Below are 24,565 nucleotides of genomic sequence, written 5' to 3' on the forward strand. Positions count from 1 at the left end.
AGTATCGTCCATATATGGGTGCCAACAATTTTCGTCATGCACCTCAAAGCTACTCTACTCAACACGTAAACATGAAATCTATTAAGATTCGGAAGCCGTGATGCGTTGATTTCTCCTTCAACAATTGGATCGCTTTAATACAGAATTGCTCGTTTCATCGCAGTATTCGGTGCGGGTACAAACGAAGAAAGAAATATCAAGAAATTTTTATTATATACGGATAAACTTAATTAATATAGGCGCAGAAAAACTTGAGTAATTTGTGACAAAAAAAATAAAGATGTATTCATCTCACATTGCTCACGGGTGGGCTATGTGAGTGTTTTTAATGCAAGTTATGCAACTTTGCCTGTCATTTGCCTTGTACTTAGCATCATGTAAGTCGTGTATCGCTTAGCAATCAGCAGCTGATGAAGCTCTCACCCCTACCGCGTAGCCCTTCAGTTTTGTCAAGTCTAGCGAGGAAAAAGGTCCTGAGAGTTCGCTGGTCTCATACATGAAATGACGAAAATTACCGTCTCAATCGCCTTCATAGTGGCATTTACGGTGAGGAAAAATGGATAAAATTTCGCACATTATTTAAATATAATTATAATTTATTTCTTAATTATTATCATGCAGATTCGTCAATTCTGTTATATAACAATAATTATAATTATTTTATAAATTACCCTACTATGCTGTAAGGATCACTTCAGTGTTTAAGATGTAGTAAGCTGTCGTATTATTAACTCTATTTATTTTAATAGAATATATATACTACGGCGATAACATAATAATTCCTTGCAATTCCCTAAATCTTTAATTGAACAGAGCCAGAACTTACTTGTGTTTCACAGCTTCGTGCAGAAAGACGATAGTCGTATCGAAACAGCGGGCTTCCAATCAATTAAATTACATAATTATTACATTACATTGTTACATCGCTCGAGCTACACATATATATGTCTTATGAATATATCGGTAAATCCTGTGCATTATAAACGTCCACAGTCTTGCTCCAATACGATCGAATGATTCGCAAGGAAGAATTTGAACAAATATCATTGCTGATCAACCTATTATACAAAACACACCGCTAAATCATAATTAGCCAATTTAATTTTACCAATATATTCAAATACTTACTTTTTACAAATCTCGTATGTGTTATATTAAATAACTTCTCCCTACCTTCAACAGGTGCAAAGTTGTCTGTCCGTGACGCTGTACGAGTATTACGTCCCTGATGGCGTTCCATCCACGGGTCTGGTGGCCGAGGGGGAAACTTTCACCCTGAAACCCCGGCAAGGCGAGTACGACTTCGGGGAGTTGGGGGAGGACATGTCCCCGTTCCTGGACTTGAGGAGCTTCGTACAGATGGCGCAGGAGGAAGATCTCTTCGTAAATCTCAGGCCCGGGCCCTACATTTGCGCTGAGTGGGAGTTTGGGGGCCTTCCAAGGTACTAGTATATAATATTGGCAATCATATTCGTACGACACTTTTCCACAATAATTTTCGTTTTCACAACTCTTACTAGTCACTTACTGAGTATTCTAATTTTGTTGCCAGGAATGTTACTTTCGAACATATTATGATTGAAACTTGTCGTGTTGAAACATGCAAAAGTATCTGCCCAGCTGGCTGCAGCGGGACCCGACGATGCACGTGCGCACCTACTACGACAACTACCGATCCGCCGTCGCGGCGTACTTCGGGGCCCTCCTGCCGCAGGTCGCCGACCTCGAGTTTACTGAAGGAGGACCCATCATTGCCGTGCAGGTCAGATATTAGATTGAATATGCAGTTAATTATCCGAAATTGCTATGCTCGTTAAGTTTCAAGACCAAGCCATTATTTCTAGCATCCTATTCGTCGAGCAGGTTATGTATGGTCTGAACCATCATCCAAGCCCAAACATGTAATGATCACCCATGTCAGGTAGTTAGGACAATGATTTATAAGCTCACAACTACTGCTAATCACTTAATTATTTTCCTCTGATAAACGGTGAGTTAATTACAAACCAGGTTGAGAACGAGTACGGTCACTTCGGGTACGACGATGAGCCTCGTGACCGCCTCTACTTGAGCTTCCTGCGGGACTTGCTCCTAGACGGTGGGCTGGACTCAGCCCTACTCTACACCTCCGACTCCACTGTCGACCGACTCGACTGGGGAACACTGCCTGGCTTACGTATAAATTTTCCTTAATTCAATGCATGTTTAATACGCCTATAAATGATTAATTTAACATTTTTTTCACGGTGTTTCCTTCAATTTAGGCATGAATAGTGATGAGTGCCTTTTCGAAGTTATGTTTTCGTTTACTCTATAGAGTATAGATAGTCAAGATCTGTCGTAGAATATCACATTACATGAAAATCAAAGTGCTCACTTCTATTTTATTTTATTTTGATTTTTCATTTTTTTTTCGATCAGTGTTCCAAACGACAAACTTCCAAGCTGCTGCAGAGGAGAATCTTTCACTCCTCCGAACTCTGCAGCCCAATCGGCCGCTGATGGTGTCGGAGTTCTGGTCCGGCTGGTTCGACAAGTGGATGAATTCAGGGCACTCAGTGTGGAATGAAGAAGGTGAGATTTTTTGCCTCGTTTATAGTTTGTCAACAAAAAGCATAGTATATTAAAAAGTAAAAGTGTGGCTTCAAACGCCTCGAGTTTTTGCCTTGACTTATAGGCGGGGGAAAAATGCATTGCAATATAAATCGAATTATTCTGTTATCTCTTAAAATATTACCGAGAGATATTGTATTATTAGACTACATTGATTAAATATTCAACAAATATCAGAATTTATTGCTCCATATTATTTATACGTATATAAAATAAATTAAAATTAAGATTCAATTGCTAATATTACATACAGCAAAGAGATCTTTCATTAATATTTAATATTGAAAAAATAATCTCATGATTCATGACATTCTGGGAATTGGTCCCAAATTTTTCACGCCAGCGCAGTATTCAAATAAGATTTTCATCCGCTGCATGATGTGTTTATATTTATTAATTGAGGTTGGGGGTATCGCATGAAAGTTTTGAAGGATGTGCCATCAAGAATTAAAGAATAACCTTGTTTTCACGAAAAAATAATGTTAAGTAAATAACTCGTGCTCAAGCGCGACTGAAACTTTTTATTCAGGTCGCACTCAACTTATTATTTATTTAACTTGTAGGTATATCTTTGATCGTGTGCAACAAACTTCTAATAACTAATCAACATAATTTATATCCTGAAAATCGTGCTGATTTACTATTTTTGAAATTATATTCTTCCAATTTTCGATAGTTTCAATATTTTCGTACTAGAACTTGAATAGCACTGGATATTCGACAGACTTCACTAGCACACTGGACTACGTATTGTCGCAGAAAGCGTCTCTCAACTTCTACATGTTCATCGGCGGCACGAACTTCGGCTTCATGACCGGTGACTTCCTCGTCACTTCCTATGGTGAGACGAGGCAGCAACAGTTGCATTCATGGCTTATACGCAGTACGCAGTCTTCAAATAATCATTTACTGATCAATATGTATTATATTTGCATACATTTGTGAAGAGTTAAAAATTTTTATAGTTTCCCAAAATGTCAGTCGTGCTATTTATTGCCCAATTTTAAACTTCTGGGATACATAAATCGTGGAAAGAGAGGTCAAAATTTCATACCTTGTGTTATATTTGCCAACTCCAAATCGGCGGTTAGTTAATTGGAGTTTGAAATTCAAAAGATGTGGACACTTTAATATAAGAATTTCATACAAATATGATATTATGAATTGATGAAAGACTTTGGCACAATTTTCTGATTTTTTTTTTTTTGTTAGATTATGGCGCTCCGCTGTCGGAGGCTGGAGACTACACGACAAAGTACACAATACTGACCAACCTCATCGCGCAGTACAGTCCACTTAGCGGCATTGGTGCGTTCCTTTTTATTAGATGCTGGGCATTTGGTGTGCCACTCAACACTTGGTACATATGATCGGTTTGCATTCTGAATTTCCATTCTATTTTTTTCATGACTTACATTGATTTCTTATTTTGTAAATGAGATATTATAAAAGAAACAGTTTAGCAATGCAACACGTACAAATACAAAAAAAATTTCCTGAAAAAGCTCTGTTGTTCCCACGGTTTTTAGAATCTTAATTGCCAAAAAATTTTACGTGTCTACAAAATAACTGAAACACACTTTTTCCAGTGGACAACCCCGCGGGTCCGGAGCAGCGAGCGAAAGCGGAGTATGGGAATTTCCCGATCGCAGAGAGCCTACACTTCGCCTCCCTCGTCAGCCAAGCTCCAGTCAGTCAAGAAATTTTCTAATCGTTTGAAATTTCATTGATTGAGCTTCGCCATCGCCTTTGAATATAAATCAAAAGCACTGCGTCAATGACCAGTGAATTGTCACCGAATTCTTCAGTCTCAGTGAATTCTCCAGCAGTGTGAATTCTCAAAGGTAATTATCACGCAGGAGAGCTTCGTAAATGACGAGCCTTTGAACATGGAGGCGCTGGACATGAACAACGGCAACGGTCAATCTTACGGGTACCTCCTCTACTCCACAAACGTGAAGCTACAGGCGCCCCAGTCTGAGCTGCTCATCAGGGGACACGTCAGGTTGAATATCTGAACCTTGGGTACCGATTAAATAATTACTTAGAAATCGTTAGACTTCTTGATGGTAAAAATTATTTGCGTATAAGTACCAACTGTGTTAACAGTATTTATTAAGAATTTATTTGCATGTGCAGGGACATGGCGCAGGTGCTTCTTAATGGAGAACTACAGAATAAACCTTATGAAGAAATTAATGACACGAGCGCGTTCGGATTTTGGGATGGAAGGTAAAATTGCATAATAAAAAGTGATTTAATTAGTTGAACCTACGAATTGGTTTATTAGCTGATCAACGAGCTCTGTGGATGGTATCAAAGGGAATAATAATAAATTATTTACTTTTGATATTCCCCTTTAAATGTTAAAGTTGTTAGTTTATGTTAATGAAGTTAAACAGTTACAGCGTTTTAGAAAGTTTTCATGTGTTTGGTCATGTGAATGGACATCAGAAGTTTCCTTTGCTGTTTCTTAACATGATTGTACTGATCACAATCTATTGCCATTGTCCGTATCTTGCCCTCTTCAGGGACAAGAGCATTGTTCTCCCCGGTACTGGAAACGTTGATCGTGTTGAAATCTTAGTCGAGAATCTTGGACGCGTAAATTTCGGAGCTGCGCATCAATTCTACCAGAAAAAGGGACTCTGGGAGGGCGACGTCTTGGTGGACAGGGAACGCGTTCTTGGGTGGACGATGACGCCTTTGGAGTTAAAGAAGAGTTTCGTTAATGGGTAAGTTTAGAAAAAATATGAATAAATATAACATTTTTGTGTCGATATCATATTACCCGGTCATCGTATGCTTCACAATCACGTGCTTTCCTCAGCTTGACGGGATGGGAGCCATTCACAGCGTCAGCTAACGGACCAGCGATGTATCGCACCACAGTGACGCTCTCAGCTCCGCCGCTGGACACGTTCCTGGACATGCGCCAGTGGAACAAGGGCGTCGTCTTCGTCAACGGCTTCAACGTCGGGCGCTACTGGTCCGTTGGCCCCCAGCGAACGCTCTACGTGCCCGCCCCGCTGCTGGTCCAGGGTGACAACCAGGTCAGTGAAGATAATATCTGCTATTTAGGTGCATAAATGGCCCTGATGAAAATTAAAATATGTTCAGTTTTAACACAAGCCTCCACTTTCATTGACATCGACCATATTTTTCGAGCGTTCTCCCATATTTTTTTATAAAAGAAATTAGTTTTATGCAAAATATTGCTAAATGTCAGTCTTTTCTTCTACTATCAGTAACGCAGGCAGTAAACGCATGTTCGACTAATTCCTCTGTATTAAATACTTTGTTCACTATATACAGTATATATACACTATATATAATATACATTTGTAAACTAAAGCAAGAAATTTCGTGTCTCCACAGATCGTCATTTTCGAGCAGTATTCAGCAGCAAGTGAAATCTCTTTCATCGACTCGCTGATCTTGGAATAAGAATAAAATGTTGAAAATCATATTAAGAATGGTGGGAACTAAATAAAAGACTACGAGGTTTGTATTTATATTTCCCTCCCACGTGTTTACGTTGTGCAACTATGAATGTTAACTGAAACGCAGCCAGTTTTTTTTTATTTACCTTTTTTATCTATTATTACACATAATATTTATTATGCGAACACAATCGGAACAAAATCTTTTGCGAAAAATTTTCATACTTTTTTATATCATTAGATAATCCTTGAACTTTAGCTAATATTTTAGAATTTAGTAACGATCTTATTCTGCAAATTCACAAATAAAGACAAAAAAATGAAAGTAGGCCAATAGTTCTAACGTATCGTGGACAAAGGGTCGGAGCTACTTTGTCCTTGAATGAGATACCTTAGATACCTGCTCCCCGATAAAAATTAAAAAAATTGAGATTGATTGATTGAATACTATTTTGAGGTTCTGAGATTTTTTTATTCAATATACATGAATGCTACGTAGCAGACAAAAATTACCATCATTTTTGGAGAGGTTTGAGTCACAACGACCAAAAAATTTGTGATCCATGAAATAATATCTTGATATAATGTTTCCTACTTTAATCACGTTAAATACTCTGCACCAGAGAAAGCAGAAATTAATATTTGAAAGTTCTGAAAATTCTGAAAGTTAATCTTTTTGTCGATTCAATTATTTATAAAACTTTGAATTTTCAGTTGATGACTACACATTTAAAGTCGTTTTACTGAACTTAGAAGAATTAATTATTGGAACTAGCCTGAAAATTCACTTGTGTGAAACTCCATCACACTCTAATATTGAATCATCATAATTTAATTGTCATGCTCTATGCTTCAGTTTCCTTCTCAAAACGAAGCGAATAGAATCAAATATAATTCATACGCGATTTTTCATCATGCATGATGATTTTTGCAAGTTATGCGCAATCGACCTTGATAACCAAGCTCCACCGAATACTTCGATTGTCACTTATCTTGGCGCAGGTCTCCCGCTATCACCAGCTGACGCCGTTCGCAGGTTAAATGCCAATCGTAAACTGCACTCAAGTCAGTGATGAGTCGTAAGCAAAGGCCGTTAGCGCAGATTATTTCTTACTCTTCCTTCACGATGCCGAGAAATCTGTCTGTCATTACGTTCTTTATCGCACTCACGGTAAGTTACTTTTCTTTGAAAAACTGTGGGCAGACTAATAATAATAACAAAATTATTTCTTGCATCTATTAATCTACTAATCTACTGCCATTAAATTGGAATATCACAAATTTTTTCGGTATTTTATGCTAATATTATACTTGATGCTTGGTCTACATTACATTAAAGTAAAGTGAACATATTTTGTTATGCTTAACCTTAGATATTTATAACAATTAATGACGATTTATTCATGCGTATGCAGTTTTTTTATGCGCTAGGACGATTTTTCCTCAACATATGAATGAACTAAGCCATAATAAAATGAACACGCTACACCAGAGTAAATAAAAATTAAATTTTTTTGCATCGGTCATTTCTTGAACAAGATGGAATAAATGTTCCTTGATCAAGGATCGATCGTTTCTTAAACAAGGAATAAACAAGAAGGAATCATTGTATTTGTCAGCTCTTATCTGTCTAATCAAAAGAATATTTAATATTTGTTTTCATTTTTGAAATTTTTAAATTTAAAATTTGGAAAAATGAGGCATAAATCTTCAACAGGTACAAAGTTGTCTGTCCGTGACGCTGTACGAGTATTACGTCCCTGATGGCGTTCCATCCACGGGTCTGGTGGCCGAGGGGGAAACTTTCACCCTGAACGGCAAAAACTTGACGATCTTCTCGGGATCTTTCCATTACTTCAGAGTTCATCCTGATTACTGGAGGGAAACTTTCAAGAAGATGAGGGCGGCAGGACTCAATACAGTGCAAACGTGAGTCAGTCTGCAAATTCAGCCTCAACATTCCATAATAAAGTCAATAAATCTTGAACTTATAATTATGCTAACTTGTAGTTTGACTGCTGGCATACTTCCAAGCGACAGAGTGGCGCTGTCCAGTATTTCCTAAAGGCTACTCAATCAAAGTTGCTCAACTGATTTGAATTCCACGATTTGTGTTGCAAGTTCATAAATTAAAAAGATCCATCAAATAATAATTTATGCAATATCTAACCTCTATAAACGAGTATATGAAAAGAAGGAATGACAATGAAAAATTGTAGAAACTTCATCAATTCTATATAATGATTTTCGAGCTAATACGAGGCCTAATCTGAAAATGAAGCATATAGCAGACCGTTGTTCCCAGCCATCTGCTTCCAGCCTCATTATATAGAGCTGAATGAGGTAGCGAAATAATCCTGCAGGAAGAATTTAGTAATTGGTGCGAAAAAATCTAAGACTAGTCTAAAAGAATTTATTGATGAAAGCAAAGAAATGGAAGGCCATTCTGTTACCCGTGCCCGTGAGGGACAGTAGAGGCGACGAGGTAGAGCCTGTACCACTATAGGTATGTGGATTCTGAGACCGCAACACAATGCACTAACTCGGGCAAAGCGTCAGGCGTCTTGTTGAAACAGGTCGACTTGTTGGGCCATCAGCTGACCAAGAAGAACGTGAAGGGTCCAGAGTCAAAAGGAAATCAGAGACGAGCAGGGCATGTTTTCTTGTACTGATGTTCATCTACCGGCTATCAATTGCTGTGACGTGAAAAGGGGATCAATTGAATTATAATTATAATAATTATATTAATTATAATTAATATAATTATTAATTAAATTAATTTTGAATTATCGAGTTTTTCTTCATTCTAACCTAAATGTAAAATTGTGCAATCATGAGAAGTGAGGTGTTTAGAACTGAGGTGCATTAGCATTGAACGCAATCTACACACATTCAGGATCTAATCGTATTTTTTTGTTGTTGTTGCGTTTTATGCAATGTATTGCTACGCAAAATTAAAGGTCATAATTTTGTAAGACTTTGGTTATATAGTTTATTTTTAAAAGTTTGGTGCATTACATAAAGTTATGGCAGTCACATAAATTTTTAGGATGGCTTCCATTTAGTAGATTTACAACAAGAAATATGAGTATTATTCTACGAACGCATCATCAATGCTTTCAGAAGCATCAGCATCAACGTAAGTTGGAAATTATGCTGGTAATTTCTTTTCTTTTGCTCCAAGCATTATTTCGAGTATAATAATACCTCTTTTCGAATATAATACATATATGTTATAATTTAGTTACGTGCCCTGGAACCTGCACGAGCCCCGGCAAGGCGAGTACGACTTCGGGGAGTTGGGGGAGGACATGTCCCCGTTTCTGGACTTGAGGAGCTTCGTGCAGATGGCGCAGGAGGAAGATCTCTTCGTTCTCTTCAGGCCGGGGCCCTACATTTGCTCGGAGTGGGAATTTGGTGGCATGCCCAGGTATTTCCCCAATTGGTGTCTTTTTCACTAAGTTATTAATACAATAAATGCAAATTACAGTCGATTGATGGTGGATTTAGGGGTTAATCCTTTCCACTTCCTTCAGGAGCATCGTAAACTCAGCTGTCAAGCCTGGAGTAGATACTCACTCATAATTATTATTATTACCTAATATTTTGAAACTCCTGTAGGTATAATATTTAGATGTACCACTGATGGTCCCTTGTTAGGCATCAAATTCGTACTGCTTCATAGCCTCAAATGAAGTGCATATAAATCAAAATTCCTCGACAACAGTGATAGCCTCACTCAATATTCAGTTTATCTCTTCTTTAAGAATTTTGAAATGTATGTTAATCTGCTCAATGCATTTCAATATGTCAGCTGGCTGCAGCGGGACCCGACGATGCACGTGCGCACCTACTACGACAACTACCGGTCCGCCGTCGCGGCGTACTTCGGGGCCCTCCTGCCTCAGGTCGCCGACCTCGAGTTTACTGAAGGAGGACCCATCATTGCCGTGCAGGTCAGCGCGATAAGTTACAATCATTACAGGCGTATTATTAGGACATACTAGTTTGCAGGACCAATCATTGTTATCCTTATCAGAGAAGGTCATCACCAACCGATAATGGTGAATGTCAAAAGTTCAGAGAATTTCTTACATTTGCTGCTTCTGCTTATCGTCGAAATGTGCAGATAAATCGCGATAAATCATTTTCGCTTTTGTCAGCGCCCAAAATTGACATTTGTCGCTCAAGGCCAATTGTTGCCCCCCCAGGTATACGCTTGCTTCTTATCTTGGTTAAACTCCAGATCTGTACAATCTGTAAAATTTGGAGCTAATTACCAAGGCAAGAGTTTTGGCGTATAACTGGGTGCAGTTTTGGCTCAAAAATTTTTACCAGGCATATATACAGTCTATCATGGTCGCATCAGCTTGAATCATTTATTATCGCTCGCGCATTCAAAGCTAATTCTTCTTTGGTTATCTTTCGGTGAAAGTCGCGAGTCTATTTACCTTCTCTACCACTTGAATGCAGAATAAATTACTCAAGTCAACTTAAAAGAATGTACGTTAAAATCTTTTTTCCGCTGTGGCCGGACGTTCACTACCTTAGCTTCAGCAGATGGCTGCCCAAGGTTGCACGCTGGCCACGAACTTTTAAAAAGCTTGTTTTAAATAATCGATAATGAAAACACAACTTTCCAGTTCACCACTGAAGTTTCAAACACGTTTATTCCAATAGAAATAAGCACTTAAAAATGGGCACTCTACAGTTACGGTTACAATTATATAGAGCAGCGCAGACACTGGCAAATAATTAATCAGCTCAGTCAGGGAGAGGGCACACTGCTAGACACCAAGCTTTATGCCAGATCGGCAGTTACCAGCTACCACTAGGAAGGTCAGAGCAGCAACTTAACCGATCGGCTAGCAGGACACAACTGCTGTCTCACATAAAAGGACTCGCACTCGTCACCTCTCTCTGAGACCAACCTTCCCTGAAGGGGTCGGAAGCCTAAGTTATTTAACCGGCTTCTCTAAAAAACCCATACATGTAGTATAATTTATCACCTAGCTTAAACAAAATTGAAATGATTAAAAAGCCTAAAAAGACCGTGAACGATTCCCATTCGTTCACACGGCTGATGAACTATTTATCTCCCGAAATCTCAGATTGAGAACGAGTACGGGAATTTCGGGTACGATGACGAGCCTCGAGATCACCTGTACATGAATTTTCTGAAGAACCTCACGCTATCCAGCGGTCTGGACAACTCTCTGCTCTACACTTCAGACTCGCCTGCCAGCAAACTCGACTGGGGAACTTTGCCTGGCGGTGAGAAAGCATCATTAATTGTTACCAATAATTATTGCCAATAATTATTGTCAATAATTGATGCCAATAATTGTTGTCATTAATTGGTGTTGGTTTAATAGATATCTCTATATAACAAGTTTACAGTCTATTCAATTTTCCATAATATCATGGTCATTGATCCGCTTACTCGTCTAGAATCGTACAAGTAAAACATTTTGATTTCTGTGTTAATATGTCCTGGTGTATTTTGCCTGATAAATAGCCACCTTCCCATAACAAAAAACACATCTGGTATTAAACTTGAATTATGTAATGACCCTTAACATAAGTTTATCTCTTCATTCATTGCAGTTCTTCAGACGGCAAACTTCCAGAGAGACGCCGAAAGCAACCTGTCCATGCTGAAGCTCCTGCAGCCCAACAGACCAATGATGGTGACTGAATTTTGGTCCGGCTGGTTCGACCACTGGCTTGCTGATGTTCACACCGACTGGGATGTTGATGGTACAAAATTTCTTGCATAGACTTAGTTTAAGTCCTAAATAACATGAAAGAACATCCAAAGTGTTGGTTATCATATACTGCCAAAAATATGCTCTTTTTGATTTTTTACAGGATACATTAAAGATTTCATACTGTCTGAAAAATGAAAAATCATATCAGCAATTTTTGCCGCAGCAGCGAGTTCGCTCAATTATTTGGAACTCCTTACTCGTGCTCCATGAAAATCCGATTTCGATCCTCGATTTTTTTACGGAAAAATGATGGAACAATTTTTAGGTTTATTTTTTTTTCTCATTAACTTATTTATTAAGTCTCAGTGAAATACTCTTGGTGCTTCGTGAAATGTAAAATTGTCGACTTGAAACCTAAAAACATCAGTGCTGCGACATTTGTGTTCAGTTCAATTAATCTCTCTGCTACGGTGAACGTCTTTTTTCTGCAAGGTAGAAACATAGAACGCTCAACAATATACAAATACTTGAATCGATTTTAATTTGATAAATCACCTGGCATTTAAAAATGATTACCAGAATTTGCCACGACCCTGGACTACATCTTGTCCCATGGCTCGTCCGTGAACTTCTACATGTTCATCGGCGGCACAAACTTCGGCTTCATGGCTGGCGCCAACGCCGTCCCTACATGGCCTACCTACGCTCCTATCGTCACGTCCTACGGTGAGAAGTATCGCAAATTTATTCCTGATTTAAGTATAAAATAATTGATCACTAAGCAAAAAGGTTCTAAATTAATTATTCTAACAAAAAATATTTTAACTGATATTGCAAATACTTCATTATCTAGTCTATTCTTATTGATTTCATGCTTCAGAAATAATAATGTATACTTGGACAGACTACGGAGCGCCACTATCTGAAGCCGGTGACTACACAGAAAAATATTCTAGACTTGTAGAACTCATCGCACTGTACAACCCACTGAACGGGATTGGTAAGGAAATATCTCAAATATTTAACATTCATTATCATGACTTTCAGTGTGCTCTATTGAATAAAACAATTCTATACCATTATTTGTAGTTTGGTGAGGTGAGGTAATTTGGTGAGTTCTTCGATGCTCAGATGAATTTGTTCGTTCTTGATGGCAACATGATTCATATGTTAAAGAAATGTTGAATGCCTGTTTAGCAGGTCATGGCAGGAGTAGACTTTACTTGAACTAAGCGTTACATTTTGTTATAAATTCCATAGTGGATAACCCCGTGGGTCCGGCACAGCGACAGAAGGCGGCGTACGGAGATTTCCCCGTCACTGAGATCCTGGACATCTATTCCCTCATCAGCCAGGCTCCTGTCAGTTCAATAGTTGCAGAATATTTCGAATTATTTATCAGTGTATAAAAAATTATTATTTATCTGCGCAAAAATTCAACTTTACGTCGTTAGCAAAGTCTGGTTGACCAGGTTTTGTTCTTGCAGGTAAAGTTCGTAAATGACGAGCCTTTGAACATGGAGGCGCTGGACATGAACAACGGCAACGGTCAATCTTACGGGTACCTCCTCTACTCCACAAACGTGAAGCTACAGGTGCCCCAGTCTGAGCTGCTCATCAGGGGACATGTTAGGTAGGTATCTGATAGTCAAGTATCCCCGTGGAAGGTCTCAAAAACTAGAATATCTTTTTTCAATCAAGTCATTGAATGCGAATATGATTATTAAACAAATTCTCATGATTTTTTTAATCAGATTACGTGGATGAATCCCTAATTGCACTATATTTTGGCTTACAGAGACATGGCGCAGGTGTTTGTCGACTTAGTTGTTCAAACCAAACCATACCAACACCTCAACGATGTTAATGATTTCGGCTTCTGGAACGGCAGGTCAACTTTTCTTCCCCTCGAAATTTGTATCATTCGTTTACTAGTAACTTATCATTTTACCACTGACTTTGTATCATTCGTAACTAATTCGTAACCTATCATTTTACCACCAACTGTGTTTCATTGCTTTACCAGTGACTTATAATTTTACCAGTAACTTTGTATCGTTCGTTTACCAGTAACTTATAATTTTACCAGTAACTTTGCATCATTCGTTTACCAGTAACTTATACAATCAGCGCATTGATTACAATATATGAGTTGCAGTAGCGTTCAATATTATTTTAATATTACTCAATTCTTGAAGGGACTGAGTCTCACGCATTTTGTAGCATCCCATTCAAACAAGCCTAGTTAATTTAGGCTTCTACTCTCATTCTAATATTCTATGAAATTCGTAGAGGAATTTGTGGCTTATATAGAATCTGACACGGTCCAAATAACTTTAAACGTCCTACCCCTCATGTCATGTTTACAAAAGAACATACATTTCGAGAAAGTACATAAGCTCAGGATAGTAGTTTTACTCAATTCACTCAACAGGGACAAAAATATATCTCTACCCGGCACTGGGAACCCGGCGGATCGTCTTGACATTCTGGTCGAGAACCTTGGCCGCGTGAATTACGGAGCGGCGCACAATTTCTACCAGAAAAAGGGCCTTTGGGAAGGCGACGTCTTGGTGGACAGGGAACGCGTTCTAGGGTGGACGATGACACCTTTGGAGTTCAAAAAGAGTTTCGTTAACGGGTGAGTGCTAGAAAAGTATGCATGAATATTATTTGTCTGATGAAATATTATATAACTGCCATTGTATACTTACCCTTCATTTGTTTTCCGGTCAGCTTGACGGGATGGGAGCCATTCACAACGTCAGCTAACGGACCAGCGATGTACCGCACCACAGTGACGCTCTCATCTCCCCCGCTGGACACGTTCCTGGACATGCGTCAGTGGAACAAGGGCGTCGTGTTCGTCAACGGCTTCAACGTCGGGCGCTACTGGTCCGTTGGCCCCCAGCGAACGCTCTACGTGCCCGCCCCGCTGCTGGTCCAGGGTGACAACCAGGTCGGTTCTGCACGGATGTTGAAAATTATGGTTAAATTTTTAGATTGAATTTGTGCTTGCTGGATATCAGTCTACATTACAATGCACCCATTCATATAAAATAATAATTAAATTGCAATGTGCAACCTTATAGCAAATTTTGATGTGATTTTTAGCCCATTCCATCGTGCACGAGTTGAATCTGAAATATATTTTTGGAATATGATTTTAGTAATTTTCAATGCCAGTTAAGTTTCCATGAACTTGGTAATTATTTCATATAATTACGCAAGAATGATAATTTTCAAGTTTGCGAGGGTCCCATTGAAAAGTTGAAATTGAAACTACTGGTATCTTTGTAAAATTATTACATACAAGTAGTTCGATCAAAAATTGTTCAAAATGTAAATAAATAGTAAAAATTCTTGATGTTGACATCCAGATCTTTTATCACTGTTAGATAATATTTGAGTGGATAGAAAGATACGTGAAGACTGCGTGTCATCCCATCACTTCAATGCGTGCCTCGGTCTCTTCAATCAATTATCATTAAAAATCGCTTCTCTTCCTCCTCCGCTCGTTTTTTCTCGGACAAAAACTTTGCAAGTCCTTGAGCTCTCTGCTCAACTAGAAAGCATTTCAGTGTTCGTGAAAGAGGCAAGATCAACAAAATATTTTTTGTTCCTCCCCACTCTCTAGTTTCATTCTTATTTTTCTAGAAAAAATCGGCAAATCCCTCAAGCCTTTGGCCTTGCCAAAATGATTTTTTATTCACCAAATCTATTCAAAAATGAAATTTTAATGAATAATGAGTTTTACTAATGGTTTTCAGATTTGATAATTTTAGCAAGTCTGAACATTGGTTCTGCCGAAAACATGTATAAAAAAGAAAATCTTGAAAATCATTCAATTTTCAATCCTCTTGATCAGTGATCTCAATCAGTGGTTTTAAATTAATGTCTAATGTGTATTTTTGCATTTACTTTCAGATCACGATTTTCGAGCAGTACACCGCAGCGAGTGCAGTAAGCTTCATCGACGTGCCGATATTGAGCTAAGGCTCCTCAGTACATTAATGTGAAGCACACTGTTATGTTTCTTACCCTATCATGAGAAGCTCGATGTGAATTACACACGAATTTTCCCTTAGAGAGTATAGAGAGTACTGTATATCATCTTAGATTCGACGCAATTGGACAGGAAAAAAATTAAAGCGCCAGCTCTACGTAGAAAACTTATGTAAGGAAACTGACAATGCTTGTTCAATACATGAACACAAACTTTGAACATGGATATTTGATAAGATACACGTCAACTATAGCTGCTAGTATGGAGCGTGGTTTTTTTCAACACTGTATGCGATGTGTATTTGATGCGTGTGCGGTACTTATTTATATTTATATTTTTCACCTTGTCAATGGGTGAAGGTGCCATAACTGAAAATTAAATCACTCATGACTTGCACTTTGTGAGTTCTTATCTGTTGAAAATAAAGCGTCCGCTATTATCAACTGGCGCAACTCACCGATAATTTTTCTATTAACATGCGTCTTTCCCTGGCTCGAAAGCAACGGTGAACTGACCACAGAAATTAAGAAGCTTTTCATGCCTTACTCAACAATGACAAAAACGCCTCTGCTCTTCTTCATCGTGCTGTGGTGCACGGTAAATTTGTTTTAAAATATTTGAGAAATCACTTTATTATATTTTTACAATGCCATTGATAATTAACAGCGGCCGCGTTTACTTATATTCTGTCCGGTTTTTATAATGGCGTCCTATTATTTTAGTACGCGAAACATTACAGAAATCTGAATAGTCATAACTGAAATATTTGGGAATGGTTTACCAGAATTTACGTGTACGCGCGCTGGAAAAATGTCCAAAAAATCACCAATGCACAATTTCAGCAAAGACCTGTTATGGATAGAATTACGTTGATGTAATTGAGCAATTTACTTTTTCAAGCGTCGGTGTTCAAAATTTAACTCTCACTTTCTGATTCACACAACTGCAAAATTCTTGCATTAGTTCAGCATATCTTGCTTACAATTATAATCATGTGAGTTTCCTTCCGCCATCAACAGGTTCTAAGTATTTTATCCGTTACTTTGTACGAATATTACGTCCCTGATGGCGTTCCATCCACGGGTCTGGTGGCCGAGGGGGAAACTTTCACCCTGAACGGCAAAAACTTGACGATCTTTTCGGGATCTTTCCATTACTTCAGAGTTCATCCTGATTACTGGAGGGACACTTTCAAGAAGATGAGGGCGGCAGGACTCAATGCGGTACAAACGTGGGTGTACATGTTAAATTTTGAACTTTCACGATGGTTTTAACAGAGGCCTATATATGCTACATTCACGGATTGATGGTATTTTTACGATATACTTAACATAGGTTACTATGCTCTTTAAAAAGTTCTTCTATTTCGCGAAGTGATGCTCATTTGTATTTTAGATATCAACATTGTTGTGTTAAATATGAAAGGTATAACACAACAGGCTACTGCCTGACAGGTAATACTGTCAGGCAGTAGCTGTCAATTAGAATAGAAAGTAATTTTTATACGGAAAATACGGAAGTCTACGGAGATTAATGTAACTTTTCACACTGGAAGAAAAATAATAAGAATAACATTATCCGAAGAAAAAAACGAAAAGCCCTAGAATCTTGCTTCATCGGTAAATAATGACAATATAAAAATGCAAAGTCTTTTAGGTTATAATCATGAACAAATAACTTATTCAAAACTTGAAACATTAAAGATGTACGTAGTAAGGTCATTTGACTTCTTAAATCGCAAATTCCCTAAGAATATAAAAGTAAAGAAAATAGCCAGAAAATGTACTATTACTTTATATGAGAAAACTTTAAGGAGTCCACCTCCATCGTCAGTTCAAAATCATATAAGATAAGGCGAAACAATTAGAAAAAAAATTCACATTGCAGATAAAAACCTAAATTGAGGAAGGAAAACACAGGCCTGATAGTCCTGTTACCTCAAGTTTGTTTGTTTTTTTTCTTTTATCAATTTAACTTTTTATCATCAATGTAAATTTAAGTTTTCTAATTTATTCTGCAGGTCTTACATGGTTTTGAACCGACGATGGCGCTAGCAACATTTTCTAATATAAAGAAAAGGCAAATTTTCTGGCTTTTTTCTTTGCTTTTAAATCCTTGTCAAGGATGTATGTATGAGTCAGACTTGTTGGTTGTAGTTACATATAATATAATTCAAATATAATACAAATATGTTATGATTTAGTTACGTACCTTGGAACCTCCACGACCCCCGGCAAGGCGAGTACGACTTCGGGGAGTTGGGGGAGGACATGTCCCCGTTTCTGGGCTTGAGGAACTTCGTGCAGATGGCGCAGGAGGAAGATCTCTTCGTTCTCTTCAGGCCGGGGCCCTACATTTGCTCGGAGTGGGAATTTGGTGGCATGCCCAGGCTAGTTAAATTATCGTGCTAGAAGGTTCATAGAAACATTAGATAAAAACGAAAATTTCAAGATCATAAATATGGTGCAGTTTTGAGTTCCGAATTTCTACGTGATGCCATATTAGTTTCATACGTCAATCATATGGGTGTAATTCTCGAGAATATAACTCTTTGTATTAGATATTACATAAACTTTAAGGTGGTCATGATCGACGAGAACTATTTATTATTCATGTAATAATAGTAATTACTTATTGAAGCGTCAGACTATTTTTATTAGAAAAAGCACAGGAAAGAATCGTTGAATCAAAGGCTTGATGCTGCATGCTCTATTGTAATCAATGCCTGTTGTGCCTAATTAACTTTCATTAATTAAATGATTATGTGAAGTCTGCAGTTTCAAAGGGTTTAGTCTTGGCCGAGGCGCAGCAGCAGATCATTAACTTTCAACTTCATGCAAATGAGAACGAGAGCTCATTAACGGAAATAAATTGCTAAAGAAAGCTCGGGGGGCACCGCAATAGCAACAACAATGGCGTCGCTCTTTAAATGTTACCGATCGATGACGATTAATGCGACTTTAGGCTGAGACACTACCGACATGAAAAATATGTCTACATAATATACGCTTAATTGAACATTCGATCAGCGTTCAGCCAAACCCGGCGCTCAAATAAAGCGTTTTGTTGTTGTTTGTGGGTGTCATTGAGTCGATTTTATTCAGGAGCATCTTAGCGTGAGGTTTAAATACTGACTCAATCTGATAACGTTTAATATTCAAGTCCTCAGATACATGCCAGAGGTGTAAAGATTTAATGCTTATGATCCACGATGTTAACGCTAAGTTTTAATTCATTTATCGAGTCCACATCCCAGGCATCTGACGCCTAATTAACGTTGAAATCAACATTGCGTCGAAGTCATTTGTCTGAAGGGATAATGCGGCATTGGGTTTATTCAGCTTGTCGAAACGTCATTAAGTTCATTTAAACTTGCTTGTTTACCTTAGATTTGACAAATAATAAAACTACGCACAAAAAATTGCAAAGCTGCAACTCCGGAGTCAACGCATAATCTGTTCCATGAAAAGCACAGGCTCCTGAAACGGTTGACTTTAGAATCAAATTGATGAATGTGCAGCTAAAAAACGCAAAATAATTGCAGAGCCAGAAAATTTGATAATTCTAATTTAAGAAAGTTGCAGACTAACGTCATTTGGCAGTGAATTAGCGACATATAGCGGCGTTTATTTATAAAAGAAACGTGAGTTGAGTTGACGTAAAAGTTCCCGTAGACTTCTGAGTAAATAGTTTGCTTGAAATTTGGCGTCAAGTTCCTATTCTGTTACCTCCTACAAGCATTGCAGAGGAGAGTTAGACTGGATATGATATTTAATGTGTTTGGACTGGTCTAAATCTGAAAACTGCAATTATTATTTTAATTTTTTGTAAATTTCAATATCTGGAAAGAAATTTTTCACGAAAAAGCCTTCTTATATTGTTCTGTTGACACGTTTTTCCTGATTTTAAAAGTTTTTAATTTTAAAATCGTTTGTTCTTTTTCTTTGCCCAGCTGGCTGTAGCGAGACCCGACGATGCACGTGCGCACCGACTACGACGATAGTCGAAGAGGAAGAATGAGCATGAACTCTCGGGGCAAACATTATTTGAGCATCAGTGTATATTTGAAATAACTTTACTCTCACTTGTGTTTCCCTCAGCTTGACGGGATGGGAGCCATTCACAACGTCAGCCAACGGGCCAGCGATGTACCGCACCACAGTGACGCTCTCAGCTCCCCCGCTGGACACGTTCCTGGACATGCGCCAGTGGAACAAGGGCGTCGTCTTCGTCAACGGCTTCAACGTCGGGCGCTACTGGTCCGTTGGCCCCCAGCGAACGCTCTACGTGCCCACCCCGCTGCTGGTCCAGGGTGACAACCAGGTGAGTGATGATAATGTCTGCTATTTTCGGTGCATAAATGACCCTGATGAAAATTAAAATATTTTCAGTTTCAACCCGAGCCGCATTGATCAAGTTATTATTCCGATATTTCTACAAATCCATACGAGCCAGGCTGTATTTTTCTGCATACAAAAGAGAATGACATTTAACAAGAATATTACTCATTCTAGTTGGAAAATTTTCAGGTGTTATATCTTTCCAGTCGGAATTTTGTCTCTTGAGTTCATACGTAAAACAATGACGCATTTATTTCTCTTTATTTAAAACCAAGTCTCAAAAGAATTGTCTCTTATCCACTTGGAGAACGTTCCCTAACGGATTGGAAGAGAGCATTAAAATAAATATTTGAATTCCATTGAAATCTGCAAGCTTGATCGGGAGGAAAAGACCAATAAAATAGTTCTTTTTCCAATAGTTTATCTGAGACAGGTCCATTAGAGAGCACTGCTATAATTTTAAAGTTCAGGCTTAAGATTTATGCTCTTAGGCTTCGTCCTTGAGGTTAAAATGGAGGCACGCCTCTATAAAGTCACGAGAGGCTTTGACTGTCTCTTGCTCAGCGGAGAAAATTATAATTTATAATAATTTTTTATAGTAATTTTCTTCATTATTTTTATAAAACCCGTCTTATCGGACCAATTTTGACGGCTGAAAACATTATTTTCGTCAAATTCATACCAACGTATTTCACGTTTCATCCGCGTGAAAGCTTATCAACGATTGGTTACTTGGTAAAACACCAACCTTCTCAACGATCAAAAATAAAATGTAAGCTTGGTGGACGAATGAAAACTACTGAATTTAATGCGATAATTATTAATAGCAGGAAACACTCATACAGTTGGGAGCCATTTCCATAAACAAATTTGATCTTCACTATTTTTGAGCAGTACGCGCCAGCAAACGAAGTATCTTTCAGTGACACTTCAGTCTGAGAGAGACGGGTTCCAGGCTGATCATTTATGTGTCAATGGAATCTTTCCAGTGACTGGAATCTTTCCAGTGACGTGTGTGGGTCATTTGCACAAATCTTTACAGTGCCTTGTTTTTTCAAGTGAGGTTGGGGTTCTTTCGTTATTCCCCGAAAAACGATCGGTTGTTATCATGCATGAGTAAATTGCGCATTCTCGAAACCCAGATTTCGAATAAAATAAGTTTTTGAAATTCTATTAAAATATCCTTGGCCTCGAAGAATAATAAAAATACGGGATTTGTGGACTCAATTGTTTTAATATCGTTATTATTGTTGTTCCCTTTTTATTTCAAAATACGGCCGATTCGGATTGATTAAAAATATATGGAAAACATGCAGCAAATTAGCTGAGATAGAGTTGTGCAACTAGTTAAACACTCACATGAAGTAACAAAAAATCAAAACACTATAAAAACTTCCTTTACTAGCAAATATTTCGCATAGGAATACGATGACTTTGTGACTTGTGGCTTTTGTTGGAGCTTCGTTATAGCTCATGTGAACTCCGCGCAATTGCTATTGAAATATTCGTGTTCTAAGTTATGATGATGAAACTCATGGTAAAAACTGATCAAAACTGAAGAACGACGAACAAGCGCTATTTTCTACATTCCTCTATGATCGTAAATCGACAGTACGTATTCCTGCCGACCAACGTGTTCTGTAAATAAATAATTACTCTGATATTTGCTATCAATAATCTAAAAATTGGATTGTAAACTTGGATACCTAAGTTGTAAGCAAAAACTTCTTGATCGATATTGGCAACGTCGTTAACAATGTTCAAATAATAAGGATAATAAAATTAAACCCGAAAAGATATAATGTTTTATCCCACGCACGAATCAATCTGCAGTACAACTGTACAATATTATATAAAAATTTCCTAAACATTGACAAAACCGTAGAATCACACACACACGATTCAATTTGGACTAATTTTTCCATCTAAAGTGCTAAGAAGCTACAGAGCACGACATTTCTAGTATACGCCTGTGCACCGCAGTTTCAGTGGCACCCACAGCCTCACTTATACTGTACGGTCACAAGAATCTCAAGCTTTTCTAAATCCCTCGAGCCTCCCAAATTCTACATTGACGCCAGCAATGAGCAGAACTTACGAGGTGGCTCGCTCGGAATTGCTCGTTACCAGAAACTGCTGAAGCCTACATCAGAACTGGGCATCATCTTCAGCAACGTCTTCTTAGGCTGGGACCCGGGATATTTTGATCCATAAATGTTTCTGGGTGTATCTTGCTCCATAGATGTTTCTGGGAGTAACTTGTTCCATAGATGTTTCTGGGAGTATCTTGCTCCATAGAAGCTTTTGAAAGTATCTTTCTCCATAGATGCTTCTGGGAGTAGCTTGCTCTATAGATGTTTCTGGGAGTAGCTTGCTCCATAGATGTTTTTGAAAGTATCTTGCTTCATAGAAGCTTTTGCAAGTATCTTTCTCCATAGATGCTTCTGGGAGTAGCTTGCTCCATAGATATTTCTGGGGGTATCTTGCTCCATAGATGTTTCTGGGAGTATCTTGCTCCGTAGATGTTTCTGGGAGTATCTTGCTCCATAGATGTTTTTGAAAGTATCTTGCTCCACAGATGCTTCTGGGAGTATCTTTCTCCATAGATGTTTCTGGGAGTATCTTACTCCATAGATGTTTCTGGGAGTATCTTGCAGAGTATCTTGCTCCATAGATGTTTCTGGGAGTATCTTGCTCCATAGATGTTTCTGGGAGTACTTTACTCCATAGATGCTTCTAAGAGTATGTTGCTCCATAGATGTTTCAAATAAATTCTCTTTCCCTTGATGATTCGAAGAAACTCGTGCTCCATATTGATGTTTCTTGGAATATTTTGGTCCAGTGATTCCTCGCATTATCTTGAGACCTAAACATTTCTAGTAGTATTTTCTTCCCTTCATCCCTTCGCTTACTATCAAATCAATGGAATATAATCAACCTTAATTCGGTGCCTCCTGGAAAATCACCATGATATGAATCATTTTGTTGTGCTAAGGAAATTCCCTTCATTGCGCTTTGACAATTTTGTTCCAAGCAAACATGAGAGAACTACCATCGAGCCTCGAGCTATAATCAAATTTTAAAGAATATCTTCGAGTATTTTGCCGCCACTGCATTTTTAGCCCCATAGGGTGCACAGGATTTAAGTTTAATATATAGCAGAATATTTTGTTGCATCAAAATTCAAACAAAGCACAAACGAAAAAATATTAGGATGAAACGTTTGCTCACATTACGAATTCACTAAGATTTCTATTGTAAAAAAAACGTCAAGAAAATTCACTGTCATTTCAATAAAAATGTTTCAGAGCTTAGCTCCATTATCAGTTTATAAATGAACCATTATTAAAATTTTGTTTTAATTCTCATCCAATTGAAATCGTTTACAATCAGATTTTCTCAGTTGCTGTTACTTCTATAGCCAGTGTTGGTTCCAATCTTGACCATATGAACTTCGCGCCTATTAATTTAATCTTTACATCGAATTTTAAGCTGACGATGAAGCAGGCTTAAGGAATATTTCATAGAAAAAGAGCCGTGTTTCCATGTCATAATCTCCAATATTAAATTTTGATTTTCAAAAATGATTTATTTCTTCGATGTTAGATTATCTGATCTCAAATGAAGTTACTGTCTTCGTGTTTGGAATGATTCTCGTTGGCAAACAGCAGACACGATTGCCCGCTGATCACTATTTGCTTCCGTCATCATCCAGCTCAAGATCTCGAGCCTTGTTTTCGTTGCTCGAAGTTTTCGATCCCCCGGCTCGATGCAGGCTCGCTCGACTTGTATCCCAGGGAATAACCATGAAGGCACTCAGAGGCACGATTTGTGTGACCTTGAAGCCTATGTGACCTCGGAAAACACGCGCTTGATACTGTCGGTAGCCAGTCCGGGTCACGGTCGTACCATTACACAAACTGCAGCAACTTGAAGACGGTCTTGTTCTTTATATATCTCCGGGTCTCCTTCCTAAATACAAAAAACGTCTCTTGCTTGCCCCAGGGAAGAGGATCGCGTTGACGTTACGGTTGAGAAGATTTACTCTGCCGGTGCTAGGCTGAGTTAACTAGAGAACAGTTTAACATTTGGGGTATGAGCCAAAATTCATTGAATATGCTTGGAAGAAAGTAAGTGAAAAGTGTATATACAGTTTTGATCATTGTAGCAGATTATTAGGTAACTTTAATAATAGTCTTAGATAATATTTAAGAAAGGATGACCGTCTCAACGGGCCAGCGATGTACCGCACCACAGTGACGCTCTCAGCTCCCTCGCTGGACACGTTCCTGGACATGCGCCAGTGGAACAAGGGCGTCGTCTTCGTCAACGGCTTCAACGTCGGGCGCTACTGGTCCGCTGGCCCAAATGGGGTACATGTACAGACTGGTACTTTGATACCTTCAACCATTAAACCGTGTGGCAGTGCCTAAAAGGAAAGACTTACATAGA

At 38.3% G+C, this 24,565-nt stretch overlaps 2 protein-coding genes across 2 annotated transcripts; both read left to right on the forward strand.

The window, feature by feature from the left end:
* The first annotated feature begins 417 nt into the window (after positions 1-417).
* Positions 418-6,182, forward strand: LOC108673313 (beta-galactosidase-1-like protein 2). The gene is made up of 13 exons (XM_018161117.2): positions 418-546; positions 1,183-1,442; positions 1,621-1,762; positions 2,011-2,176; positions 2,422-2,574; positions 3,338-3,454; positions 3,826-3,921; positions 4,203-4,303; positions 4,473-4,618; positions 4,753-4,845; positions 5,145-5,348; positions 5,444-5,666; positions 5,992-6,182. The coding sequence occupies exons 1-13, from the start codon at positions 502-504 to the stop codon at positions 6,058-6,060; spliced, it is 1,815 nt and encodes a 604-aa protein (XP_018016606.2). The 5' UTR covers positions 418-501; the 3' UTR covers positions 6,061-6,182.
* Positions 6,183-7,113: 931 nt separating this feature from the next.
* LOC108673327 (beta-galactosidase-1-like protein 2) lies at positions 7,114-15,792 on the forward strand. The gene is made up of 14 exons (XM_018161132.1): positions 7,114-7,227; positions 7,774-7,985; positions 9,301-9,486; positions 9,871-10,012; positions 11,168-11,330; positions 11,664-11,816; positions 12,347-12,493; positions 12,672-12,767; positions 13,028-13,128; positions 13,255-13,400; positions 13,566-13,658; positions 14,202-14,408; positions 14,504-14,726; positions 15,695-15,792. The coding sequence occupies exons 1-14, from the start codon at positions 7,129-7,131 to the stop codon at positions 15,761-15,763; spliced, it is 2,037 nt and encodes a 678-aa protein (XP_018016621.1). The 5' UTR covers positions 7,114-7,128; the 3' UTR covers positions 15,764-15,792.
* Positions 15,793-24,565: the final 8,773 nt, after the last annotated feature.

The sequence above is a fragment of the Hyalella azteca genome, unplaced genomic scaffold, assembly GCF_000764305.2.
Source record: "Hyalella azteca isolate HAZT.00-mixed unplaced genomic scaffold, Hazt_2.0.2 contig15116, whole genome shotgun sequence".
Lineage (NCBI taxonomy): Eukaryota > Metazoa > Arthropoda > Malacostraca > Amphipoda > Hyalellidae > Hyalella > Hyalella azteca.